General features: G+C 36.1%; 1 protein-coding gene across 3 annotated transcripts in view; it reads left to right on the top strand.

The window, feature by feature from the left end:
• The window catches only part of LOC114338480 (cyclin-dependent kinase 12), a 324,741-nt gene that overhangs the window by 62,703 nt on the left and 234,799 nt on the right, over positions 1-27,239 (top strand). Inside the window, exons 2-4 of one of the 3 annotated variants that reach the window (XM_050643997.1) lie at positions 16,234-16,759; positions 22,561-22,860; positions 26,194-26,315. In XM_050643997.1, the coding sequence (XP_050499954.1) occupies positions 16,450-16,759; positions 22,561-22,860; positions 26,194-26,315 (732 nt within the window). In that variant the 5' untranslated portion in view covers positions 16,234-16,449. The remainder of the gene's footprint in view (positions 1-16,233; positions 16,760-22,560; positions 22,861-26,193; positions 26,316-27,239) is intronic. The other 2 variants (XM_050643999.1, XM_050643998.1) reach the window with 2 other exon arrangements.

Here is a 27,239-nt window from a genome sequence, read left to right as displayed (position 1 = left end):
CTCGTCTGCATTTCCAGAAGAGTCGCTTAGCCCTATTGGTTATATTGGTAATATGAGTATTCCAATTGAGTTTCGAATCCAGGGTTACCCCTAGATACTTAACCTCATTGGTTCTTTCCAGTACCTCTCCAAATAATTTCAGCTCACTCAGTCCAGTAAGCTTCCTCTTATTTGTAAAGGCTACCAGTTTAGTTTTAGAAGGGTTCACGGAGAGGTTCTCTTTCAGACACCAGTTCTCTATGTAGTGAAGGGCATATCGCATCTGATACGCAACAGTGCTGGGAAATTTTCCTCTAGTTACTATTACGATATCATCTGCGAAACCCTGGACCCAGATTCCTTGGGCGCTTAGCCCATGAATCAGATCATCGACAACTACGTTCCATAATGACGGTGACAATACACCGCCTTGAGGGCATCCCTTAGTTGCCCTCAGATTTATGGTATCTTCATGCGTATCTGTGGATATTATTCTGCTCTGAAGCATCTGAATAATCCACTTGCATGTTGTGTTGTTGATTTTCTTCCTCACCAGTGCGCTTTGTATAGACTCGATTGAGGTATTATCAAATGCACCTTCTATATCTAAAAATGCAGCAAGGGCGACTTCTTTCTGATGCAGACTCCTTTCGAGTTCCGTCACTAGATTGTGCAGGGCGGCTTCATCTGATTTCCCTGCCTGATACGCCCATTGCCGTTGGTGCAGTGGATTTTCATTTAAATTGTTTTTCTTGATGTGTTCATTCAAGATTTTTTCCATGGTTTTTAACGTGAATGAGGTCAGACTTATAGGCCTGTAGGATTTTGCTAAGGTGTAATCTGTTTTTCCTGGTTTGGGAATAAACGCCACCCTTGCCCTTCTCCAAGCTTTGGGAATGTATCCCAGAGCATGGCTAGCTCTAAATATTGTGATCAGGGGACCCATGATTATTTCCAGACCCTCCTGGAGAAGCTTAGGAAATATACCATCTGGTCCCGCAGTTTTATAAGGTTCAAAAGTTTCAATAGCCCATCTGACCTTGTGAGAACCAAAGATCTCGTCAGAGGTCAGCCAGTCCCTTTTGGTTGGGCTATTGTTTGCTTGATGATTGTGATTAGCAGTCAATTGCGTCGACCCTGGAAAGTGAACACTTAAAAGATGCTCTACAGCCTCCTTCTCTGTGTCCGTATACTTCCCATTGGGCAATTTTATTGACTTGGGTTTGTTAATGTTATCTCTTTTGAGGATTCTGTTAACCCTGGCGCTTTCAGGTACACTTTCAATGTTTTCACAGAATTCTCTCCAGGATCTTTCCTTAGCGGATTGGATTTTCTTATTATAGGTTTTCAGTTTAGCCTTATATGCTTCCCAATCACCTGATTTCTTCGCCCTATTGAAGAACCGTCTTGTTTCTCTTTTGAGATCAGACAGCTCCTTATTCCACCAAGTTACTTGCCTGGGAGGGCGACTTTCTTTTAACGGGCAGTTTTCCTCATATGAGACGACTTTTGCATGCTGCAATACTGCCATCTACTGCCGTCTACTGCCATCTCAACCTCAACATTGTTTTTTGGCTTTTTAGGATAATTCCGTACCCTTGTTCCAAGATCCCTCTTAAAGGATTCCCAATCGGTCACCTTAGGGTCTCTATAGAACCTTGGTTCCGGTTTGACTGAGTTTATCTCAAAGCATATGTATGCATGATCCGATAAGGATAACGCATCCAACACATGCCAGTCAGATATTATGTTCTCAATCCCCATAGAGCATAGGCTTAGGTCGATTAGTGATTCTGCTCTTGATGTCCTGAAGGTGGGCTTATTACCCCTGTTCAGAAGATCAAGTTCAGTAGTGCAAAGGTACTCAAAAAGTAACTTACCTCTATTGTTTGTATCTCTGCTTCCGCAAATGATGTGGTGGGCGTTGGAGTCGACTCCAATGATAAGTTCTGTATGCTTATCATTGATGTATTCTAGAAGGTTCTCTAGGTTAGTCCCTGGAAGTTGTTCTTTAGTGTCAATAGGAAGGTAAAGAGACGCAACAATCAACTCTGTAACCAACCCATTGCAATTCAGTTTAATTCTGGCAGCTGTCATGTCTCCCGTCCAGAGCTCCATAACTGGTACCAGGTTAAGGTCAGATCTACAAAAGATACAAGTTCTGATTTTATTGTCAGGTACTCCCAAAATTAGTTCCCATCCCTTAACATTTAATCCCCGTATCTTACCTTCATTTATCCACGGTTCTTGAATAAGCACCATATCAATGTTCTTCTCAGCTACTTCCTGGCACACAAGTGCCGAAGCTGTTTTTTTGTGCTGCAAATGGATCTGTTTGCAGTTTATTCATTTTTGGGGTCTCTAACAGGCCCTCTTGTAATTTCTTCCACCTGCATAGATTCCCCTTCGGCCTCCTGCAGTTCGGAAGTAATCGTTGCAGGTTTTGGTTTCCCAATGTTCCCAGCCTGTCTTGCTTTACCCTCTTCCAACGATATAATACTTGCTCGCTGTAGAAGGTAATAAGGCTTCCATTGAAGCCTTTCGAGCTGTGCCTCTGACTCCTTATCAATTCGGAGACTCACATGCAGTCCTCCGTCAGTTGCTGCTTTGGAACTCAGAATTGCCCAACGACTGGTCCTTAGTTCAGGATTTTGTTTTCCAATTCGTGCCAGTGGCACTTTCAGATCCTCATTTTTAGTCTCTGGAAGGTACATCAGTACACGCTTCGATTTTGGGAGTTCCTCGGCCTTAATGACCTTCCACTCCGTCTTTTCTTCCAAGAAATCCTTTGTGATCTTAAAGGACTCCTCGTCAGCACATATCAACCCATAGTATCCATCCATGAGCCGATTACCTTCGTAACGAGGTGCGCAAGGAACCTCATCGATAAGTTTAATTAGGGCCTCTTTTATTGCCCCAACGTCTTTTTCCGTCACAGATATGTCTGGGTATTCTTTGGGAATTATTGCCGTCTTTATTCCCGTAAGAGCTGCTTTGTAGTTGCTGCTGAGCTCTTTGAAAGAGGCAGCAGCAGTTCTGCTCTTTTTTGTTAATTTCTCCTCAGGAGTGCTTCTATCAGACACAGTCCGCTTGACAGCTTGTGTGATTTCGGCATTTCCAGGAGTTTTATTTTGAGGTCTAGGAGGTAATTTGACCTTAGAAGTGTCAATTCCCCGTTCCCTCATTTTCCGAAGCTTTCTTCTCTGTGCCCCAGATATTTTTGGCCGAGAAACCTCATCCTCAGCATCTTCTAAAGGAGTCCGCATTGCGTCCTCAGCATTTTTATTACTCGATGTGATGGGATTATTTTCTTCCAGATTCTACCGAACAGTCTCAGTGGAAGTTTGATTGTTTGTTGGGTTCTCCTGCGAGACCCCTAGGGTTAAATCTTTTAAATTTTTGCATGGTTCCATATTGATCCTACGAGTATGGGAGAAATAAACTGTCCATACCAGCAGCGCTCCCTGTGCCGGTACAAGGCCTTAAATGAAAGGGGGTGTGGCCTGGTTCCCCCAGTCGACCGTTTGAGACAGTTCAATTTAGACACACAACTGCCATGCAGGCCTGGGCACGGTACAATTACACCTTTACCTTGTGTGTTGGGGGTGTAGGTTTAGTGGGAAAAAGGATGAAGGAGGGATAGCATTTTCTGGTTGTACTCGGAGTGTAGGATAGATACAGCTGGTAGATAATATTGAATCGGTTGACTATATATTGGCGATGTGAACAGTGCCGTAGAATGGAGATGTGGCAGTGAAAACCAGAGGGTCTTCTACTTAAATTTACGCCAGGGTAGTGGTACAACCAGACATGGGTGAGTTAACTTAGGGCGGGCTACTTCTTGGTCGCTGAAGCAGTTCATACATTCCTAGTCTCTCGAGTACCTAGGAAAGATTCCCAGATACTCCAGAGAGCTAAGTCGTGACAGGAACCGGTCTAGCGAGGTTGTTTCACATCCTTTCATACTTACCATGCATTAGGCCTTGCCCGTTTATAGGGGGTGCCTTCTTTCATCGGAGAGCTCCTTATTAGGGAGATCCCATGCATTCGTACACACATACTTGATCCACTTCCTGCGCCAGACTACAGCCCTATCTGAACAGTCAGCTTAAGCCCCCGAACCAACATCAAGGTCGTGAAGCCCCTATCGGGGGATATTATAATATATTTCAATATTTAATGTTTACAGTTTTTTTTTAATTAATCTAATATAAATAAATTTCCAAATTATTGGATATTTCATTATACCTATACTTGGATTCAGTTGTAGATTTCAGCGTTGGCTCTAATACACAACGTAAATCAAATGGAAGAAAACGATACGCTGTTGCGAGCTTGTCGTCTGACTTACCATGGCAGTGAGTATCGGCAACCTTGCTTTTCATAAGAAGTGCACTGAAATTTACTCGTGAATCCGAGTATATATACATATATTGCGAGTTTTTGCCAGTGATTTTCCTTTTTTGCCAATTTTGCCAATGAATTTTGCTCAAGAGTTTTTTTGTACCTTTATATTTCAGAATATTCCAATTATAAGGATATAATTCTATATTGCAACATATTTTTAATGCTGAATAACTTTTCTCCGAAGCGAAATTCATATTTTTTGACATACCTCGTATACAATTTATAAAATTGATGATGGCTGCACCTTAGGTTTTAGACAATTCAAAGCTCTTTATGAACAATTGCTTTTTTCGCAAAATTAATAATAAAAGAGTTATCCTACTTGTAAGAAACAAAAATGAAGTTTGAAATCTAATTTCAGAAAAATTTGCAAATTTTTTTTCAGTTATTTATAATGATGTAATTGCGCACTAAAACATATTTTATGATTATATTAATACCTTTTCAGAATAACAATTTTCGATTTGTGAAAAATAAACGAAACAAAAATAAATGAAATTAACATTTTTTGACATAAGTCGTATAAGATTGACAAAATTTAGCTGATGGTTGAATCATAGGATCTACATCTACATCATGCAGAAATTTTTATAAAGAATAACTTTTTTTCGTAAAATTAGTAATAACAAAGTTTTACATTATGTTCAATTATCCATAAGTAGACGCTGTAAAATTTTAAAAATTAGGCAACCCTCATTTAGAACAGGTTTTTTACGGGCAACCCTATATCATCGTATTTACAATTAAACAGTGCTTATTTTTGTGTTTGGTTGATAGATTAAACAAGTAGGTGCAAATACCTATGAACAAGACATCTGTTTAAACCTGGCAACCCAATCGTTGTGACAGGATAAAAATAGGCACCCCTATGTTTACATATCCTATAGGCTTTGCACTTACCGATAGTGTTAATTTTTTTTTTGTTAAACCGTCAGTCAAATTTATGAAAAAAAAATCATTTTTTAATTATTAATTAACTATAGTCAGAACAGGATTATATCAGGCACCCCTTGTTTTTTATAATGTTTAACATACTAATTTACATATAAAATAATTTTTTCCATTAAACAGATCGGTGCAGTTCGACCTTATAGGTCTGGATCCCGCGTATGAAAAAAAAGTTGATTAATAGCAAGCTGAAAATTTGTTAAGGGTGTCTAGTCGGATAAACTTTGATATATGGGAACACTGGAATGGGGGCAGTTTTAATTGTGGAACAGGTTAAAATTTGGAACGGTCAGACCACGAAAACGGCACATTTATTTTGTCCGACAGAATAGACTTAAACTCTCCGAACAGAGATTAAACTCTCATGCAAAAATCAGACTGCTATTTATCACCTGTCATAATTCCTGCCATTTGACATAGGTATTCTACATGTTCCACTCATTAAAACGCCCATTTGGTGAAAAATAGCAGTCTGATTTTTGCATGAGAGTTTAATCTCTGTTCGGAGAGTCTAAGTCTTTTCTGTCGGACAAAATACATGTGCCGTTTTCGTGGTCTGACCGTTCCAAATTTTTAACCTGTTCCACAATTAAAACTTCCCCTGTTCCAGTGTTCCCATATATCAAAGTTTGTCCGACTAGACACCCTTAAGCTATTAAGCAGGGTTGACACGATCCAAGTTGCATCCAAGTGTACTTGGTCCAAGTCAACTTGGACGCTGCGCGCGCTACTTGGAAGCTACTTTGATCGTGTAAATTACTTGGATGTCAAATAAAATAACAAATAACCATTGCAAAGATGGCGAAAGTGATTATGGAGGGTACTCAAGTGGTTAAGTACTGCTGATATGTTCATACATGAGCTTCAGATCCAGAAAGAAGAAATTAAAAAGAAAAAAAGGAAAATTTGGATTCTTAATTGGATACGTGAGGCGTTTGGAGCTTCGTCTAATTTTCTAAGTGAAGTAGTAAAAATGAAGATTAAGATACATTTAAAAACTATTTAAAAATAACTACCGAATAATTTGAACAACTATTACAAATGGTCAATCCAAAAATTTAAAAAGTTGATACAAATATGAGAGAAAAAAAATTGTATGAACATGTGCATAAATCATATTCAATTATCATGTAGTGTAACTCACGTAATGTAACGTCAAGTAACGGATATTGTACACCTGGTTCCAAAAAAAACTGATACGACTCTTGAAGCGTATTTTGTAGAAAATTGAGCAGTGTATTTTGAAGGATCAATACTTAATATTTACATACTGTCAATGTCACTGCCAAATCTTAAAATTTGTCAGATAGCTTATTCTGTTTCACGGTTATTAGACTTTATTATTAATCTTTATTATTAATACTTTCTCCGCAACTGAGAGTATCTTATCAACTGTATTTTTTTTAAACAATAGATGATAAAATAAAAATATTGACAGTTCAAAAATGTGAACATTATTGCATTGTGTGTGGCCTAAGTTTGGGCTGAAAACTGAAATGTATTACATTTTTACAAAATTTTGGAATATGTTTAATTACGTAGACCAATTTGAACAGTTGTTTTCAATACAGATTTCAATCCTCTACAAATAGTTTCTAATGTCTTTTGATGTCAAATAATTAGGGAAGCTGGAATTTAACAGTTTAGAATATTACATTGAGTTAATGCAAAATTGTGACGCATGTCAAAATTCTCAATGTATTTTAATTGTATTCATTTTCTTCGAATCCTGAGAAAACTAATAAATATTTTTGAAAAATTTAAACTCAGAATGAAAGACTACATTATTACCGAGGGCTGAAAGTCCCTGAAAACTTCTATAATATTTATTTTAATAAGTTACAGGGCTGAATTGAATATTAATTTGTTTTGTTGTATTGTATAATCCACGTTTACAATAATTATGTGATCTATTTGATGTAGAAACTATCATTTAGATAGTTAATATAAAAGTTTAGATAGATTTAAAATAATATAAACATTTAGACCTTAATAATTAGTACAATTTATGAATTAACATAATATGTAATCAGTTGTTTGTTGTTTGTTTATTTTATTATTTGTATGTCATAATAAATATAATGTCAGATCAATCAAATACACTGCTCAACATGATCAAATCTTACTAAGAGTCGTATCAGTTTTTTTAGGAACCGGCTGTACATACATAACAATACACAAAGTGTATAGAGACCAGGCCATTTAGCACTAAAAACACCCGAATAAATAGATTTTTAAATACAGCACCTAGAGACTTGCAACTTTTTGCATTATGTTCAGGATGACGTCAGAAAAAAAGTCTACTATGCAAAAATGGGTGGAAATGCATAATTGCATTATAAAGTGCATAAAATGCATCCAAAATTGCATAAATATAAAAAAGTCAAAATCAGTATACTAAGGAACACAATTTATTATTTGGGGGATTTTGGGGTCACTGAATACGATTACGCCATCAAAATTGACCATCAGAGTACCTGGTGCTCAGGGTCGCGACAAAGACACGTCATCGTCTGGAGTTTCGATAAATTTCGGCACTAAATTGATGTAACTAGACTATTCGGGTGGGTTTTGACGTGGATAAACACGGATATGCCATCAGAACACACATCTGGATCACCTGGTGCTCAAGGTTACTGCAAGGGACGTCATCTTCTGGAGTTTCGAAGGCTTTCGATGTCAAATTGATGCAAACGGATTACTTACGGATTTTTGAGGTCGCTAAACACGAATATGCCATCAGAATTGCCCTCAGGGTACCTGGTGCCCAGGGTCGCTACAAAGGCACGTCATCGTCTAAAGTTTTGATGGATTTCGGCACTAAATTGATGTATCTGGATTACTCGGGGGGTTTTTGAGGTGGTTAAATACGAAGATGCCATCAGGACAGACCTTAGGATCACCTGGTGCTCAAGGTCACTGTAAGGGACATCATCTTCTGGAGTTTCGAGGGCTTTCGGTATCAAATTGATGCAAACGGATTACTTACGGGTTTTTGAATTCGCTGAATATGAATATGCCATCAAACCCGACTCTCTGTGCACCTGGAGCCCAAAGGTCACTGCAAGGGGGTCCTCTTCTGGAGATTGAGAGATTTCGGCATTTAACTGATAAAAATGGATTACTCGGGGGGTTTTTAAGTCGTTAAACACGAATATACCATCAGGACAGACCACCGGATTACCTGGTGCCCAGAGTCACTACAAGGGACGTCATTTTCTGGAGGACTTTCGGTATTAAATTGATACAAACGGATTACTTGGGTTTTTGGGGTCGCTAATCACGAATATGTCATCAGAATTTAATTTCGGAGCACCCGTTGTCCAGTATCGCTACTAAGGCTCGTCATCTTCTGGATTTTCGAGGGTTTTCGGCATAAAATAGATGCAAATGGGTTCCTCGGGGGGTTTCTGAGGTCGCCAAACACGAATATGCCATTAGAACAAACCCACGGAGCACCTGGTGACCATGGCCACTGCAAGGGACGTCATCTTCTGGAGTTTCGAGGGATTTGGGCATTAAATTGATGCAACTGGATTACTGGAGGGTTTTTGGAATGGCTGAACGCGAATAGGCCATCAGATCTGACCCACGGAGCACCTGGTGCCTAAGACAGCTCATCTTCTGGAGTTTCGGAGGGTTTCGGCATTAAATTGATGCAAACGGATTACTCATGGGTTCTTGGGGTTGTTGAACACGAATGCACCACCAGAACAGACACCAGGGCACCTGGCGCCTAGGGCAGGTCATCTTCTGGAGTTTCGAGAGTTTTCGGTACCAAGTTGATGCAAACGGGTTACTAAAGGGTTCTTGGGATTGCTGAACACAAGTACGCCATCAGAAGAGACATCGGAGTACCTATAAGCCTAAGGCACGTTACCGTCTGGATTTTCGAGAGTTTTCGATCGAAAACACATTTTGAATACGAATACACCATCAGAACAGACACCAAAGCACCTGGTGGCTAAAGTATATCATCTTATAGAATTTCGAGAAATTTCGGTGCTAAATTGATGCAAACAAATTGCTCATAGGTTTTTGGGTTTGCTGAACACGAATATCAAATCAGAACCGACCCCCCGCGTTCCTAGTGGCCAGAGTGGCTGCTACGCACATCATGTTTTAAAATTTTGAGGCATTCCGACACTAAATTGGTACACACCGAGTACTCGGAATTTTTTGAGTTTCTGTTCAAAGAAAACGTTCAAATTGGTAACATTTTTGCTATTTTACTTGGACTGTTTATTAAAATAATGTTGTACTATGCAATTTTTTTAATTCTTTATAAATATAAACTAAATTTATATCTGACAGCGTTTTTCGTTCATTTATTTCAAAATCGATTTATTATATTTTATTTTGATAGTGTGATCCTTCGTGGTCACTAGATACTCCAAGGTATTTCATCTAAGTCATATTCGTATTCACTCCAAAAACATAAGAGTACCTTTTTGCATCAATTTAGTACCAAAAACTCTAGAAACTCCAGAAGATGAAGTGCCTTAGGCACCAGGTACACCGGTGTCTGTTCTGATGGCGTATTCATATTCGGCAACCCCAAAAACGTATGAGTAATCCATTTGCATCAATGTAGTACCAAAGGCACTCGAAACTCCAGAAGATGACGCCCCCTTGTTGTGATCCTTGGCACCAGGGGTCGGTTCTGATAGCATATTCGTCTTACGCTACCTCAAAAACCTTTCAGTAATTCATTTGTATCAATTAAATGCCGAATACCTTTGAAACTCCAGAAAATAACGTCCCTTGCTATGATCTTAGGCACTAGGTGCTCTGGAGGTCGATTCTGATTGCGTATTCAGGTTTCTTCTTCTAAAAGTGCCTATCTTCTGGAGATGTTGGCGACCACATTGACCCATCTTATTCTATTTACGGCAGCTCGAAATAGATCAGTTGACGTTAGACCAGTCCACTTCCTAAGATTGGCCAGCCAGGATATACGTCTACGTCCAGGACCTCTCCTGCCCTCAATATTGCCTTGTAAAATGAACTGCAGCAGTCGGTATTTTTCATTACGCATAATGTGGCCGAAGTAAGCCAATTTTCTGTTCTTTACGGTGTTATTTCTTTGTCTTTTCCTAGCCTCTGGAGAATAGTTATATTAGTTGTGTGGTGTATATATGAGACCCTCAACATACGTCGGTAGCACCACATTTCAAACGCCTCTAACCGTTTTATGGCATCTTCTGTCAGGCTCCAGCTTTCAACTCCGCATAGGAGGACACTAAAGACGTAACATCTAAGAATTCTTATGCGTATATTGATACTTAAAGACAAGTTGCAGAGAATTTTCTTAAGACTGTTAAAAGAGCTTCTGGCTTTTTCAATACGAGTTTTTATTTCGTAGCTATGATCCCAAGTATCCTTAATGTTGCAGCCCAGATAGCATATTTTCTGTACTCTCTCTAGAGGTGTATTGTTTACTGTAATTTGGGCGTTTATATTGGTGTTTTTACTAATGATCATTATTTTTGTCTTCTTACAGTTTAGTTTTGGGCCGTATTTGTTACATGCTTCTACAACATTATCCATGATCCTTTGGAGCCCCTGCGCACTATCCGCCAGCAATACTGTGTCGTCTGCATATCTAATATTATTTATAAGTTGTCCATTTACTGCAATACCATCTTCTGATTCGTCCAAGGCCTCTCTAAAGATGTTTTCAGAGTATATGTTAAATCATGTTGGTGACAGTATGCAACCCTGTCTGACTCCTTTTTCAACCGTGAAGATTTCGGACAGTTCATTTTCGAATCGAACTGTTGCTTTTTGTCGGAGATATAAGTTTGAAACGAGTCTTATATCCTTACCATCGAGTCCTAATGTTTTTAGGATATCGATTAGTTTTCCATGTGGGACTTTATCAAATGCCTTCTCGAAATCTATGAAACATGCATACACATCGCAATTGACATCCCTGGCTCTCTGTATTAGAACTTGCAAGCTGAAAAGTGCTTCCCTCGTTCCGTGTCCTGATCTGAATCCAAATTGAACTTCATTCAGCTGTTCTTCTAATTTGGTGTATATGCGCGAGTGAATGATAGTAAGGAGTACTTTAAGTACATGGCTCATCAAACTAATTAATCTATGTTCTTCACATTTTCTAGCGTTGGCTTTTTTGGGAAGTGGAATGAATATTGATAGTAGCCAGTCTTTTGGTAAGTAACCAGTCTCGTATATGTTGTTGGATAACTTCGTAAGAGCTGTAATTTGTTGTGCCTCTAATAGCTTTAAAATTTCACCATGCACCTCATCAGGTCCTGGTGATTTCACATCTTTAATCCGCTTAATGGCCGTAATGGGAAAGTAATTCAGGTTTAGCGACTTCAAACCCCTTAAGTAATCCATTTGCATCAATTTAATGCCGAAGACACTCAAAAATCCAGAAGATGACGTGCCTTAGTAGCGATCCTGGGCACCAGGTACCCCGGAATTCAATTCTGATAGCATATTTGTGTTTAGCGATCCCAAAAAATCGTAAGCAATCCGTTTGCATCAATTTGTCGAATGCCCTAGAGGCTCCAAAAGATGATGTCTCTTGCAGTGACCTTGTCTGTTCTGATGGCATATTCGTGTTTATCGACCTCAAAAACCTCCGAGTAATTCATTTTTACTAATTTAATGCCGCAATTCCTCAAAACTCCAGAATAGGACGTCTCTTGCAGTGACCTTGGGCTCCAGGTGCAGAGGGGGTCGGTTCTAATGATATGTTCGTATGTAGAAACCTCAAAAACCCTCCAGTAATCCATTTGCATCAATTAAATGCTGAAAACTCTCGAAACCCCAAAAGACGACGTGCCTTAGTAGCGACCCTGGGCGCCAGGTACTCCGGAGATCAATTCTGATCGCATATTCGTGTTTAGCGACCTTAAAAACCCATGAGTAATCCGTTCACATCAATTTAGTGCCAAAAATCCTCGAAATTTCAGAAGACGACGCCCTTGCAGTGACCTTGGGCACCAGATGATCCGTGGGTCGGTTTTGAGGCGTACCAGTGTTCAGTGGCCCAAAAAACCACCGAATAACAAAATGTGGTCCTTAGTACACTGATTTTGACATGTTGATGCACTTTTGGATGCATTTTATGCACCTTAAAGTGCAATTATGCATTTCTATCCATTTTTGATTAGTATATTTTTTTTCTGACGTCATTCTAAACATAGAGCAAAAAACTGCAAGTCTCTAGGTGCTGTATTTAAAAATTGATTTATTTTGTGCTAAATGACCTCGTCTATTATGTATATATCAAATTTATATAAACTTTATTTATATCTGACAATGTATTTAGCGACCACTAAAACCCGTTAGTAATCCGTTTGCACCGATTTAATGCCGAAAACCATCGAAACTCCAGAAGATGACGTCTCTTGTCGTGACCTTGAGCACCAGGTGATCCGGGGTTCAGTTCTGATGGCGTAATCGTATTCAGTGACCCCAAAAGCCCCCCAAATAATAAATTTTGTTCCTTAGTATACTGATTTTGACTTTATTTTTATATTTATGCAATTTTGGATGCATTTTATGCACTTTACAGTGCAATTATGCATTTCCATTTATTTTTTTATAGTAGACTTTTTTCCTGACGTCATCCTGAACATAATGCAAAAAAACTGCAAGTCTCTAGGTGCTGTATTTAACTATATATATATATATATATATATATATATATATTCTTCTATTTGTACTTATATGCCGTTTTATATTTTCCGATGCCACGCCATTGTAACTGTACTTTGATGCTACTTGGAAGAAAGTTGGCCACCGTCCTACTAGACTTGGATGCGACTTGGATAGAACCTGTTGATGGAAATATACTTGACGAGGGTGGTGACACGGTCGAAGGAGCTTCCAAGCGTTGCGCGCGCAGCGTCCAAGTAGACTAGGAGGGTGGACTTGGATGAAGATGAAAAACACTTGGAACGTGTCAAACCGCTCATACGATCAAAGTTCATCCAAGTATTGCGCGCGCTGCATCCAAGTGGACTTGGACAAAGTACACTTGGATCATGTCAACCCGCCTTTAACAAATTTTCAGCTTGCTATTAATCAACTTTTTTTTCATACGCGGGATCCAGACCTATTATATCGTATCCTCTACTAATTGTACTGTTATCAGGTGTGTCGAACAAGTTTCTTATGCCGCTGAATCATGAGTGTTGTTTGCGATCTGGTACCCTCCGACCTGCAATTTTGCTCATTAAAATGTTTTTAAAAGATATATTTTTGTCTTCTCTTAAATATAGCTTTCGTTTTTTAACGATGTTTAGGACCGTCTTTGGGTATTCGCTCTTCTTAAGACCTCTTCATTCTTAAGACCTTCAATAAGTTAACCCATGGAATTTTAAGCAACCTTCTGAGACGCCATATTTTGAACGCTTTCTCAGAACCTGAGCAGGTAACATATCTTGTCTGTATGCCCTTGTATGATAGGCTTTCTTAGAAGCGTCGATCTGTTGTAATAAACACAGACATAGAAGTCGCAGTACGGAAAGGTCTATGAGGTCAATTGACCCATCTGAAATCCATAATCTATTAACAAAAAATTCCATTGGGTTGAAACAAGCGAGATTTTTTTTTTCGAAAATACAATTCATGCACTATATGTTGCAGAATGAATCTGAAGCGGTTTTCTTGTGGAATTTTTATGTTTTTTACTACCTTTAATAGGAATTAACTATACTTTCAATTTCATTAAAGTTAGTGAAAAATGATACAGCAACGATTGCAGCATTTTCAATCCAGCTGGATTTTTGCAAGATTGGCCTGAAGCCAGCTGGATCCAGCGCGGATTCAGGAAAATGTGGAATCAAAATAAAAACACGATTTTAATGTTTTTTTGTCTGTATGCTAAATTTTTAACAGAAACATGAATTATTTAGTTTTATGTAAGTGATACCTTAAAAACATAGGCCTTACTTACTTCGCACAAACTGCACATATTATAGCCGGTTGCGGAGAAAGCCCTTCCGGCCTCTGTGCTGCTCGGTTTTAAGGTCATCAAATAGTCATAGACCATTGACAAACGATCGCCTTTCACTCCTTCGGGCACATAAACCGCCATATCCTTTTCCAAAATCTTTTCGTAATCTTTTTTGAGCATCAGTTTTTTGGCTATAAATGTTTTCTCTTTCTCGTTTCAATTCAATCTCAAGTTCTTGTTCCAAAGTAAAATTCGCAGGCTCCGGATTAGTTGGCCCATCTTCTTCCATTATCTCTTGCACTGGTTCCACAGTTACTTGTTTATTTATACGAATCAACAAATTTTTCATCTCTTGTCGCATTGCATTCTTTTTCGGCATGGGGAAGTAACCAGGATTGTTTAGTCCTTCGTCATACTTTTTTTGATTTTGTAAATACACTAATGTACCTACCTGTAATCTCATAGAGACGCCGTTCCGTGATTCTGTTGCGTGGTGCTTCCGATAGATCGGCACTAAGGCTAGAGTCCTGGCTATTTAGTTTGTCGTAAGACAAATTTCATGGTTGTGTCGGTCGTTATGAAAGTGGACTCTATTCTGTAAAGAGCTTCTACAGCCGGTTAAAAGTGGCGATTAACTCATTGATTATTGACCACTCGTCTGCAGAGAATTTTATCGCAGAATCAATGTATATCAACGCTTTATCGATGCAAACTTTTAAGCTCTAGAAACTTTCCAGCATACTGAGCTACTGCCAGCGCGATAGAATGGCAAGTTGTCGACTCCCGGCTTTCAATAAAGAGGCTAATGACGACATTAAGTAACTTATTTCGAATTTAGCTCCTAAAGCAACCGCAACCTAAGCGTTAACCTCCGATGGCGCGCCACAAAATGCTATGTACTCTCTACGCTACTTTACGGAGTAGAAGGGTGGACGTTAACAGCAGCAACTATAAAGAAGTTAGCGGCTCTAGAAATGTGGCTGTATCGACGCATACTGAGAATTCCTTGGACAGACAGAGTGACCAACACAGAGGTATTGAGACGAATGGGTAAAGAGTTGGAATTGTTAACAACTGTTAAAAGGAGGAAAGCGTCATACCTGGGCCATGTGTTCCGTAATGATAAGTACAGTCTGCTACAGCTTATCGTCGAAGGCAAGATTGAAGGTAGAAGAGGTTTGGGCAGGAAGAAGAAATCCTGGCTGAGAAACTTGAGAGAATGGTTTCAAATACCAGAAGCTGCGAACATAATACATGCGGCACAAAACAGAGAAACCTATCGTTTGATGGTCGCCAACCTTCGGTAGAAGACGGCACATAAAGAAGAAGATTTCGAATTTGACACGTTTGCGGATCCGCGCTGCTGGATCCAGCATTATTTGCTGGATGGTGGATCCAGCAATTGCAATCTCTAACAGCAACGGTAGATACTGCGTAAAAAGTTTTGTGTAAAAAACACATATATTCTGTGTTCCAGCTAGTTGCATCCAGCGGGGATGAAAGTAAGAAAATTATTCTTCAAGGCACGAGGTATAGTAGCGATGTAAGTGGAAGTTCAATTAAAGAATGGCTATAAAATATGGCACGAAAAAAATGCTTAATTCCCTCACAATTTTGAAGATAGGATGAAAATAGTGAAATTGAAAAGAAATCGAACAGAAAAATATTTAGGTACTGATCCAAAAGAAATAAACATATTTTAAGAAATCTATAGCACGATGGATTAGAAATGTTATAGCAGAGAACATAAATTTTGCATGTTGAAATTTTTCAAAAATAACCTTTAAAATATTATAAGCAAAAATAATTTTAATTAGAATGTAACTGATAAAATTAAGAGCTGAATGACATTAAACAAAGAATATGAATGTTAATTATCAAGCTTTAAATACAATTTTTCATTTATTACAATAGTTTTATGCCAATATTTAGAAATAGTTCATGTGATTTTTTTATTTTAGCAAAACAAATCTGCATTGCACAATACTTAGAAAAAGTATAATTAAAAATTCCTGGCAACACTGAAAGACTTCATATGAACATAGCACATATATAATCATTTTCAAATAAAATTTTGAGTATGTGGACTTTCCCTAGGAGTCAGCTGCCTTCTGGCAAACCAGCACAATATACTATGTGCTGGGTAGTGCTATTAGATATTAATTAATAAATAAAAAATGGAAAAAAATCGGCATGGCAAACACAGTAAGAAATCTAAAAAGCTTAAAAGAGATGATAAAGGTTCAACAAATAATTACGTAGGTCTAGCGAAGGTAAAAACTAAACCCCTCGTTGAATATTCTGATGTGAGTTCAGAAGATCTTTCTGGCCCAGAAGCAGGAGAAATCCAAAGCGGTGAAGAAGAAATTATTAGTGATGATGGTGAATTAGAAGCTGAAATGCGTAGAAGTAAACATCATAGTCGATATACTCACATAGAGGAGGAGATTTATCTCAGGGAAACATCACTCATAGTACATTCACCAGGTTAGAATAATTACATATTACTGTTAAATTTATTTGATCAATTATTTTTTTTTCAACTTACAAACAAGGCACAAGTTTACTATATTGTATCATAAATATTAGTGTTTTTTTTTAAATTGTATTACTTAGGGCTTTTAAAAACATATTATTTTGAAATTGTATTTTATGTTATGCAATAAATAAGAAAAAAGGGTATTTATGAAAAACACAATTACCTACAAAGGGTAGCTTATTCATAGTCCTCTCAAAGTATGTGTTCCAACAGTTAAATCTTCGGGTTTTGCTAGTTGCTTATTATTTGTTACCTTCATTATGAAGGCTTCATATACTTAGTTTTACTAGTATTAGTGTGTAGGACCATTCTTTTTGCTGCTGTTTCCAAAGCCTTGAACGATTGCACTAGGTCCGCTTTTCTTCTTGCTATAATCACGATGTCGTATGCATATCCTAGTATTTGTACACTTCTATTAATTGTTAATGGTTCCTCTTGTTGTTATTCCAGATACTCTAGGGCAATGTTGAATAGATGGCACAATAGGCATAGGCATCTCCTTATTCAAGTCTTATTTGTGTCTGGAAAGTTCTTGGTACTCCGTTTTGCACTCGAATATTCCACTTGACTGTTGAGAGGGTTGCTTTCACCAATTTCAATAAGTGTATTGGGATATTGAATTCTACCATGGCTTTGTATAGTGTGTTTATATCTACAGAATCTACACTATCATAGGCACATCTAAAATCAACAAATTGTGAGTATCAGTTCCATTAATACCCCCTCCGTGGCTCAGTGGTAAGAGCGCCTACCTTTGGATCGAAAAATCCTAAAGGTCGTGAGTTCGAATCTCACCAGGGTCAGAAATTTTTCGTTTATTATAAATTAATAAATGAAAATGGTTTCTGTCCTTTTCGGATCGGTACTCACCGGAGGGACCGCAGACGTTCGGATACAATTAGCGTCTCTTTGCAAAGACCATGACGTCGACTTTGCAAAGTAACAAGACACTTACTCAACACACACACTACACATATCACTAGGTACCTAACTGTAAAAATTTACCGTACCTACCATGCTAATGACCATTAGTTGTCGAGGCATTAGCTAAATAAATAAAAAATTCCATTAATGTTTTTTCCAAAGCTTGTCTAGAAGGAATATTTGGCGGATAGTTGATTTATGTTTTCTAATTCCACACTGGTATTTGCCTATTATATTTTAACAATATCCCGATAGTTGATGGTAAAAGAATGTAGTTATCACAAATTGTTTGATTTCCTTTCTTGTGAATAGGTACAATTATACCTACATTCTAGTTTTCTGGTACTTTTAACTGCTTTCAAATCAGTTCTAATAGCTTGCTTATTAGACAAGGCGAAAACGGCGGGTTCGTTGGAAAAAATATTCCCATGAGATTTTTTTGCATAATCACATTCGTGAGACATCCCAGAATAAGGTTCAAGAAGTCGCCCACGTGAAAAGTGGTCCAATTTTTTTATTTTTTTTTTAAATCTAATTGCAAAAATAATATTTTCGGCCCTGACAATTTTTTTTTAGGTTTTTTGGACCATTCTGTACAAAAAATGTCTCTTATAATTTTTCTCTAAAGTTGATCGTTTTCGAGTTATAAACAATTTAAAATTGAAAAAAACGAAAAATGGCGATTTTCAAGGCTTAAGAAGAAACAGTAGCGATCAACAGGTAGCGAAAACGCGTTCCAAGATTGCGGCTGTAATTTTGAATATTTTTTCGAGATATTTGGCACACGTATTCGTAATATAATAAAGAATGGCGGTACAGAGCCCAATTTGAAAAATATATTAATATGTGGAAATTACTCTGTAATTAAATACAATATTAAAAAAACGAGCCTGTACCGCCATTAAGAAGAACAAAAAAATACACTTTCTTCAAATAAACTTTTTTATCCGATGCCTAGATTTTGTGTCATTTTGGAACTACTAATGAAATAAAAAATTTTAGTAGTTCCAAAATGACACAAAATCTAGGCATCGGATAAAAAAGTTTATTTAAAGAAAGTGTCTTTTTTTGTTCTTCTTAATGGCGGTACAGGCTCGTTTTTTTAATATTGTATTTAATTACAGAGTAATTTATACATATATTTTTTTCAAATTGGGCTCTATACCGCCATTCTTTATTATATTACGAATACGTGTGCCAAATATCTCGAAAAAATATTCAAAATTACAGCCGCAATCTTGGAACGCGTTTTTGCTACCTGTTGATCGCTACTGTTTCCTCTTAATAACTCGGTTAAAAGTTATTATGAAAGTCATAAAGTGACTAAATTAAAGATTAAAGCCACCCCTATAAGATCCTGAAGAAATTTTTGTCATTATTTTATTACTAAGCTGTTATTTATAAGTAATAATAATGAGCGCCATGCACGTATTAGGCTGCCGTCAATGGTGAGTGCGAGAGAGATGCCATTCCAGCAGTCAATGGTGCATCTTACTCGCACTCACATTTGCAGCCGCGTCAATACGATCTTACCACTCCTTGTTAATAATTAAAAATAATAGCTTAGTAATAAATTAATGACACAAATTTGTTCAGGATCATGTAGGGGGGCTGTAAACTTTGATTTAGTCACTTTCTGACTTTCATAATAATAATTTTTAACCGAGTTATTAAGTCTTAAAAATGGCCATATTCGCGTTTTTCAAATTTTAAATTGCTTATAACTCGAAAACTATCAACTTTAGAGAAACATTACAACAGACCTTTTTTGTCCAGAATGGTCCAAAAAAACCTAAAAAAAAATTGTCCTGACCGAAACAATTTATTTTTGCAATTTGATTACAATAAAAAAATTTGGACCATTTTTCGTGTGGGCGAGTTCTTGAACCTCACCTGGGGTGCCTCACGAATGTGATTATGCAAAAATATCTCATGGGAATATATTTTCCAACGAACTCGCCGTTTTCGTCTTGTCTATATACAATAGGTCAGACATTCAGATGGAATGCGATTTGCTTCGGGAACTTTTTCTTCCAATTTTTTGTAATACTTTGATAATTTCTTCCTCTCGTGGGATGTTATCTTTCTTAGTTCTAGATGGTCCTGATCACCAATGATCTCTCTGGTTCTGTTGTTAACTAATGATAATCTAGGTTCGAACTCCTTTCTGTTCAGGTTAACCTTCTGGTTGCGTTTTCATTTGTTCGTTATACTTCTCTAGTTCTTTCAATTGGTTTTCTATATGCTCCTTCTTCTTTCTTTTCAGTATTCGTTTTTCGTTTCATCTCAGCTGCCTATACTCTTCTTCTACTTGTCTCGTTATTCGTTCTTTGAGCCTTGCTTATGCTTGATGTTTTGCAGTCCTCTAGCTTACTTTCCGGACCTCTTTTAAACTTCTTAAACAACACAGAATTTTTTAACGCTTCTGCATGTTCCATATGTATATCATTGTGCATAAAGTATGTGCTGGCAACTACCATGTTCATTGAGGCAGCTAAGTGTATCAGGCGAGTTCCATTGTTGTTTGACTCTTTATGTAAACTGTGGTATGGTGATGGTATATTCCCTCTCCATACCTATCTTTGCATTACAATCTCCTATTAATAACTTTACGTCGTTCTTAGGACAGTCTTGTATAATGCTTTCCAGTTGTTTTTAATATTTCCCTTTTTTCATCAACTTCTTCTCAGTTGGTGCTTGAGCATTTATTATTGAATATTTAAAGATTTTATCTCTGATTCTTATTTTGCATAGTCTTTCGTTGATATGTTGGAAGTCTATTAGAAAGTGTTTCGCTATTTTATTGACTTTAAGCCCGTTCCCAATTGATGTTCTCTTGGGTGACAGCTTTTATATTAGGTTTGTTCTAACAAACAGTCAAACTAGTCAGAAACCGTCAGCAAACAGTTGGTCAGTGAGAGAACATAATACAGTCACCAGTGCTATCCCCTCTACTCGCGCTGGTTCACTATTCGCTGATGCTAGACTAGATGCTAGAACAAACCTATTATATCATACAATTCCTTTTTTCAAAAATTTTCTTTCCCAACCATATTATTAATTTTTCTCGTAAAAAATTCATACGAGCATAATTTGTGATGTCTCGACGAAATAATATTCGCCATTATCTATAGGTTAAGTTTCGCGGTGCATAAAAAATAAACAATTTTTGTGCAAAGTACATACACTCACCGGCACAAAAAATTCCGCCACCTCTGATTTTCAAGATTCTTGCATCAGTTTGTAGGTACATGTATCGATGTCATTTGTTATTATTCCGATAACAACAAATTTTTTGCTTATATGGCATTATTATTTCCTAACTTTAAAAAATTCTGTGGAAAAATTGGAGGCTGATTTTGTTTCATACTTCTTTTGAGGTATCACTAAGGTTTTGTTTTTTGAATTATCCGAATATCGCTTTTCTCGTAAGAGCTGCAAATAAAAAAAACTGCTCTGAAGGTTTATTTAATTAAAAATATGAAACACACTAAAATTAACAAAACAACACAAAATTAACAACAAAGCAAAACAGTTCAATAACGGGTATGTCCACCTCTTGCAGCAACGACTGCTCGCAATCTGTTTGGCATCGAATAAAGATGTGTTATCCTTGCCTGGGAAATAGCCCAATATTCCTCTACCATGGCCATAACTGTACCAAATTTTTTGGAGACCTAGGATGACGGCGAATAGCTTTTTTAATTCATCCCATAAATCCTCAACAGGATTGAGATCTGGGCTGCGTGCGGGCCATTCTAATCTTATCAATCCAACCTCTATTTTATGAGTCAATCAGTGTTTTTATTTACAAAAAATGGTACAGCTCTTACAAGAAAAGCGATATTCGGATAATTCAACAAACAAAATTTTAGTGATGCCTCCGAGATAATATGACAGGACTATGAAACAAAATCAGCTCTTCCATTCATCCCATGCAAGCAATTTTTTTTTGTTACTGGAATAATACCAAACGATATCAATACATGTATCTACAAACAGGTGCAAGAATCTTGAAAATCGGAGCACAAATAATAAATGTTGTTCTGAAGCAATTTCCTTGTGGCATTTTTATAATGAACTCTTTTAAATGGGAAATAAGCCACAATTTTACCAAAAAAATGAATTTATTAACGTTTCGACGCCCAAGTCGGGTGTCGTTGTCAAAATACAAAATAATACTAAATAAACAAAAATGTTGTTGCGTAGTAAAAAATTCTTCTAATAATTTATTTAATCTAACTCATTTATATCGGCAATTCAGGCATGTATTATACATTTTAAAGTAGAATATTGGCAATATCATTTTAAAGTCTTCTACTTTAAAATGTATAATACATGCTTGAATTGCCGATTATATAAATGAGTCAGATTAAATAGATTATTAGAAGAATTTTTGACTAAGCAACAACATTTTTGTTTATTTAGTATTATTTTGTATTTTGACAACGACACCCGACTTGGGCGTCGAAACGTTAATAAATTCATTTTTTTGGTAAAATTGTGGCTTATTTCTTATTGAAAATAGTTCATTACAAATAATAAAGTTATAAATTATTGTCAAACTTAATAAACAATTTTGGGTGGCAGAATTTTGTGCCGGTGAGTGCACAAGCATTTACTATGACCTATATTAAACTTTTTTTGGCATTTCGATTAAGTCTTTATTCCTTTTAATGGTGTGCAATGATATAGTGTTAAGTGTTTTAGAAAAATAAATTTATAACATCATTTATCGCGAAATGTAATTAAAATGTGCCTTGCTTGAAGATTTTGTAATTCTTATTTTTTCTTTTCAAAGTGTATATACCTACTGTACTTTTAGGAAGGAGACATCGTTTGGATATTTTAACCAAATCTCCAACACCTCCTATTCTGATAAGAGAAAGACAATTGTCGATATCTTCACGTTCATCAAAATCTAGTGAGGTTAAACAAAGAAGAAAAGTAGATGAATTATCACCAACTGAATATGTAGTTCCTGTTGCATCGCCTGCGTATTCAGAAGATTACGACTCCACTGAAAGAAAGAAACGAAAAAAGAAGGAAAGGAGACACAAAAAGGATAAAAAGACCAAGAAGAAGAGGAAAAAGGCTAAACACAGATCGAGAAGTACAAGTGTAGGTGAGTAAAAGTATAGTTCGTTTAAATAAACTAAACGTCTTCACTGACTAACAACACAACCTAATGTTACCACGTTTTTATATACTTAGGCTGTTCTTTGTCTGTCTGTCACTTTCACGGGAAAAATCTTGTAATTGATTTTAAACATACTTCCCGACTAGCTAGAGATCTGAAATTTTCAGAATAACTCAGAACTCGATGACAATGCAATATTCAACTGCTTTTACTTGAATACATCTAGTTTTTTTTTGGAATTTTAATTGGTAAAATTAGTTCTCACTTTTCTCAAAAAATAGCGCTACTAGTTTTCTCAATATACTGAATTCGCTCTACCGAGATTCACTTTGACACATTCGGAATAGGAAACATACAACACAAAAATTCCTACCTCACACTATTAACTGCTAAAATCAACTTAATCTTTCATTAAAAAGGAAGAATTATTAGAAATAGTGGGAGTGTCTACTAAACTCATAAAATTTTGTGGAATTTATTTCTACAAAATATTTTTATTTTGTACAATAAATAATTTTCTTATTTGTTATCAATACATTATAATGGTGTAAATAAATAATTATTGATTGGCGTAAGGTTTGTTATTTTTATGTCTGTTTACTATTAATAATATTGGCTATGAGCAGGTGCGTTGGTTGTGTAGTAATTTCCAATCAATTCTGACAACTGAACTTCCCAAAAAAAAGAAATTACTAACATCAACGTCAAAGTGAATCTCGATAGAGCGAATTCAGTATAAATGGTTGTCTCAATAGATAGCGTTACTTTCTATGTCATGTAAAATTTTCTATTCATTTTTTGTAACCGCTAATAAATATTTAAAATTGTTTCTCTAGTTTGTTTACATAAAAAAATCTCATTTTATAAAATATATTTTGATAAATAAATAATGTCTAATATTTCCCTTAACATTGTGTCTAAAACATTATTTTCTTTGATTTAGATAAATATGAGTTTAACATCGATTACAAAATTCTTTTATAACATAGGAATAGAAACAACAAAATAGTTTATAATTAATATTGTGTCCTATAACTATAAAAACGAAGTATTATAAAAAGTTCTTTTTTTTATAAAACTGTCATTATTTATAACGCAATACATGGAAAGTGATATGTTTCGCTTTTCGAATTTCCGCGACCACAAACAAAACACTTAAATGGTACTTACTTAAGCCGTCCTCTTGTACCTTACGGTGTCGAGGCCACTTATATGGTATTTTACTAAAATAATAAGTAAATGACCCTTAAAAATTTAAAATAAATTTTACTTTTCACATGACTGATGACAAATACGACCAATGACGTATATGTAAACAAAACGATCTTTGTTTGATCGTTTCAAGTTTGTAAGATTTCTGCCACTTGGTATCAAAACAATAAACAACAACAATAGTTCATTTACACACGGTTTTTGCTGTAAATTTTAAAGAGCCGCTTGTTGACATGAAATTTGGCATACACTTTTAGATAAATCATGTCAAAGAAAAAAAGTGATATTGTGGCGATTTGGCGATGTGTGCTTTTGCCCTGGGGTGAGACTCACTCCTACTCAGGGGTGAAAAAACATACCTTCAAAATAAGTTGGACCCGGAATTGGATAAACTGACGAATTCTAAGCAACTTTTGTTCTATAGAGTTTTTTCACTACATAAGTCAATAGGTACTATTCGAGTTATTTGCAAATGAATAATGTGTTCATTTACAGCGTTCTCCGACGCCTTTTAACTCCTAACCGCCATTCTTCTCTATTTAACCATAGACCTGGAGGGACTTCTCTACCCTCTAGTTCTTTTTCAATTCACTCACTCCAGATTCATCTCGGCCTTCCTCTTTTCATTCTCCCTTGTGGTGTCCACGCCAAAATCTGTTTAGGGATCCTGTCATCTGGCATTCTCTGTACATTTACTGGGTAAATCCTAACCTAATCTCTGGGTTCATTAGACATTGGACCCCATGAACTGTAGTCTCAAGTATCTTTTTACAAGTTTCTTAATCTTTCCATTCAAAATCGCATCCTGTCATATCGTAAGGGGTGTATAGGATACTGTGAAGTTGAGGATTGACGAAACTCAACAAATCGTGAAGGGCGAAGGAAGGTAACTTGTCAGGGTTTTAGACGGTTTTTCGCAAATATGTAACTCAAAAGTATAGTACATAATGCAACAAGCATTTAATGATGGTCATTATGATGCGAGTACGACGGGATACATAGAATATAACCTGTTTCCATTCTGAATGAAAATTCATTCTGTAATTCTGTCTTTTGAGTTCTTGGATAGTCTGTGGCCTCTTTATATACACTTTCCGTTTTAAATAATAAGACCTACGGTATACAAGGAAGGTAACAGGTCCAGTGCTAAGCTTCAACCGCATATTATTACCCCCGGTTTTACCCAAGGTACTTATTTTATTCAGGCTGGGGTATTATTAATAATTCTTGCAGACACATTGATTTTTTGTCAATACATACTGCGTATGTGCCTCCACCATCCAATGCGGATTTTCATCTGTCCAGTACCTGCAGTATTGTTTATTGGCCGTGACATACGTGACATGGAAAGTAGCCATATCAGAAAAAGCATTTGGTTAAAAAAATTAGAATTAATGTTAAATCTATTTAACATTGTGGCATAGAACTCATTCTGTGATGTCATGTTTACAAACAGTTATTTGACTGATTTGATTTTCGGTTGCAATTATTCTAGTACCTTATGAGGATCTTCAACCATAGACGCCACGTATGCTTCTTATGTTTTGTGTTAACAATTTTAATGAGTTTCTTTAATTATTTAATTTACACATAAGTGATTAATTTTATTGTAATTAAAGTTACACTAAAAAAATAAAAACGAATAGATTATTTTCAAAATTTAAAAAAAAATCCCAATAGTTGGCTGTAAACCATGGAAGTAAAAACTTGGTCTAAGAAGACCGAAAACGTTCTGGAATCTGGAAACGTTTTAATCCATTTGGACGGTTTTTTAATAAAACATATAAATATATTTATGTATATTATATGTATATAGTATTTTTACTACAAAAGCGATATTACGTAGGTCAAAATTTTTGACTTAAGAGAACTGTCAAAACATTAGAATGTGACTTTTCATTATTGCCATTTTTATTATAAACATGGCAATAATGAAAAGTCACATTCTAATGTTTTGACAGTTCTCTTACGTCAAAAATTTTGACCTACGTAATATCGCTTTTGTAGTAAAAATACTATATTATACCATTTTACACACGAACTTTCTCCATTTTTAGATTATTTTAAATTTTTATTTTATATCAACAATGTAAATAACGTTTTTAGAGAGTGTAGCTAGTGGATCAATAATATCCGGAAATAGTACTCCTAAAGGAACACCCCCTAAAGCAGACGAACCCCTTTCTGATTGGGAACATCACGAAGTTTCAAAAAAATCGGACCATAAGGTAAGATATATAAATTAATTGTATAGTAGAAACTGAACTTTGCCAGAATGCGCAAAACTGGCCTTATCAATGTTCCGTATAAATGTTTAAGAAATTTGATACGGCCGCTTTGAAGATAAGAGCTTGATGGTATTTTAACATAACATTAATAATAAAAATTAATCATTAGTAGTCAACTTACATATTAGTACAGTTACAATTATTAGAGGATTAATATACTTACTTAGGACTTATATTAAGCAAGATTAATTAGACTTTTTTCTTCTTTTAAGGATAAAAACAGCAATTTCGAACACGCTACATTTTGAAACGCTATTTGTTTAAAATATTTCAAAATAACAATAAAATATCTAACAAATATCTAGATACAAAATTATCTCGCAAAAAAAAAACAATTTTTTGAGGAAGAACTTCAAAATTTTTTCAAATTTTGGTAGGTACTTTAAGTTTTTAAGGATTGTCGAGTTGGTCATTCAGAATTATATCTGTATTTTTTAATTTATTAATTTTCGTAGATTCTAATAAAGATAGGTTAAGGTTAAATAATTCGCTGTAAAAAAGAAATAAAGAGACGTCTCATATTTCAGTTCGTTCAGAGAGCGTATTAAACGCCCTTACGTACGTTTCACACCAATATATACACCCTCTTAGGATCACTAACGAGAGTGAATCGTACGTAAGGGCGTTTATGACGTTCTGAATAAACTGAAATGTAAGACGTCTCTTGTATTAGTTTTACTCCTAACTGGCTCCTATTTGGCTATGATGAATGGGCAGGTAGTGAGGTGCAAATTTTAGGCATCCCTGCGTCTTCGTTTATTTATCATTCGCTCGGTTTGAAAGTAATAGAAACCACAGATAGGCGTAACCAGAAACTTGGTCTCATTACATGTTTTATTTCCTCAGAAATAAAACTTCGAATAG

The sequence above is a fragment of the Diabrotica virgifera genome, chromosome 2 (genome assembly GCF_917563875.1).
Source record: "Diabrotica virgifera virgifera chromosome 2, PGI_DIABVI_V3a".
In the NCBI taxonomy this organism is placed as follows: domain Eukaryota; kingdom Metazoa; phylum Arthropoda; class Insecta; order Coleoptera; family Chrysomelidae; genus Diabrotica; species Diabrotica virgifera.
This window is presented reverse-complemented; position numbering and strand designations above follow the sequence as displayed.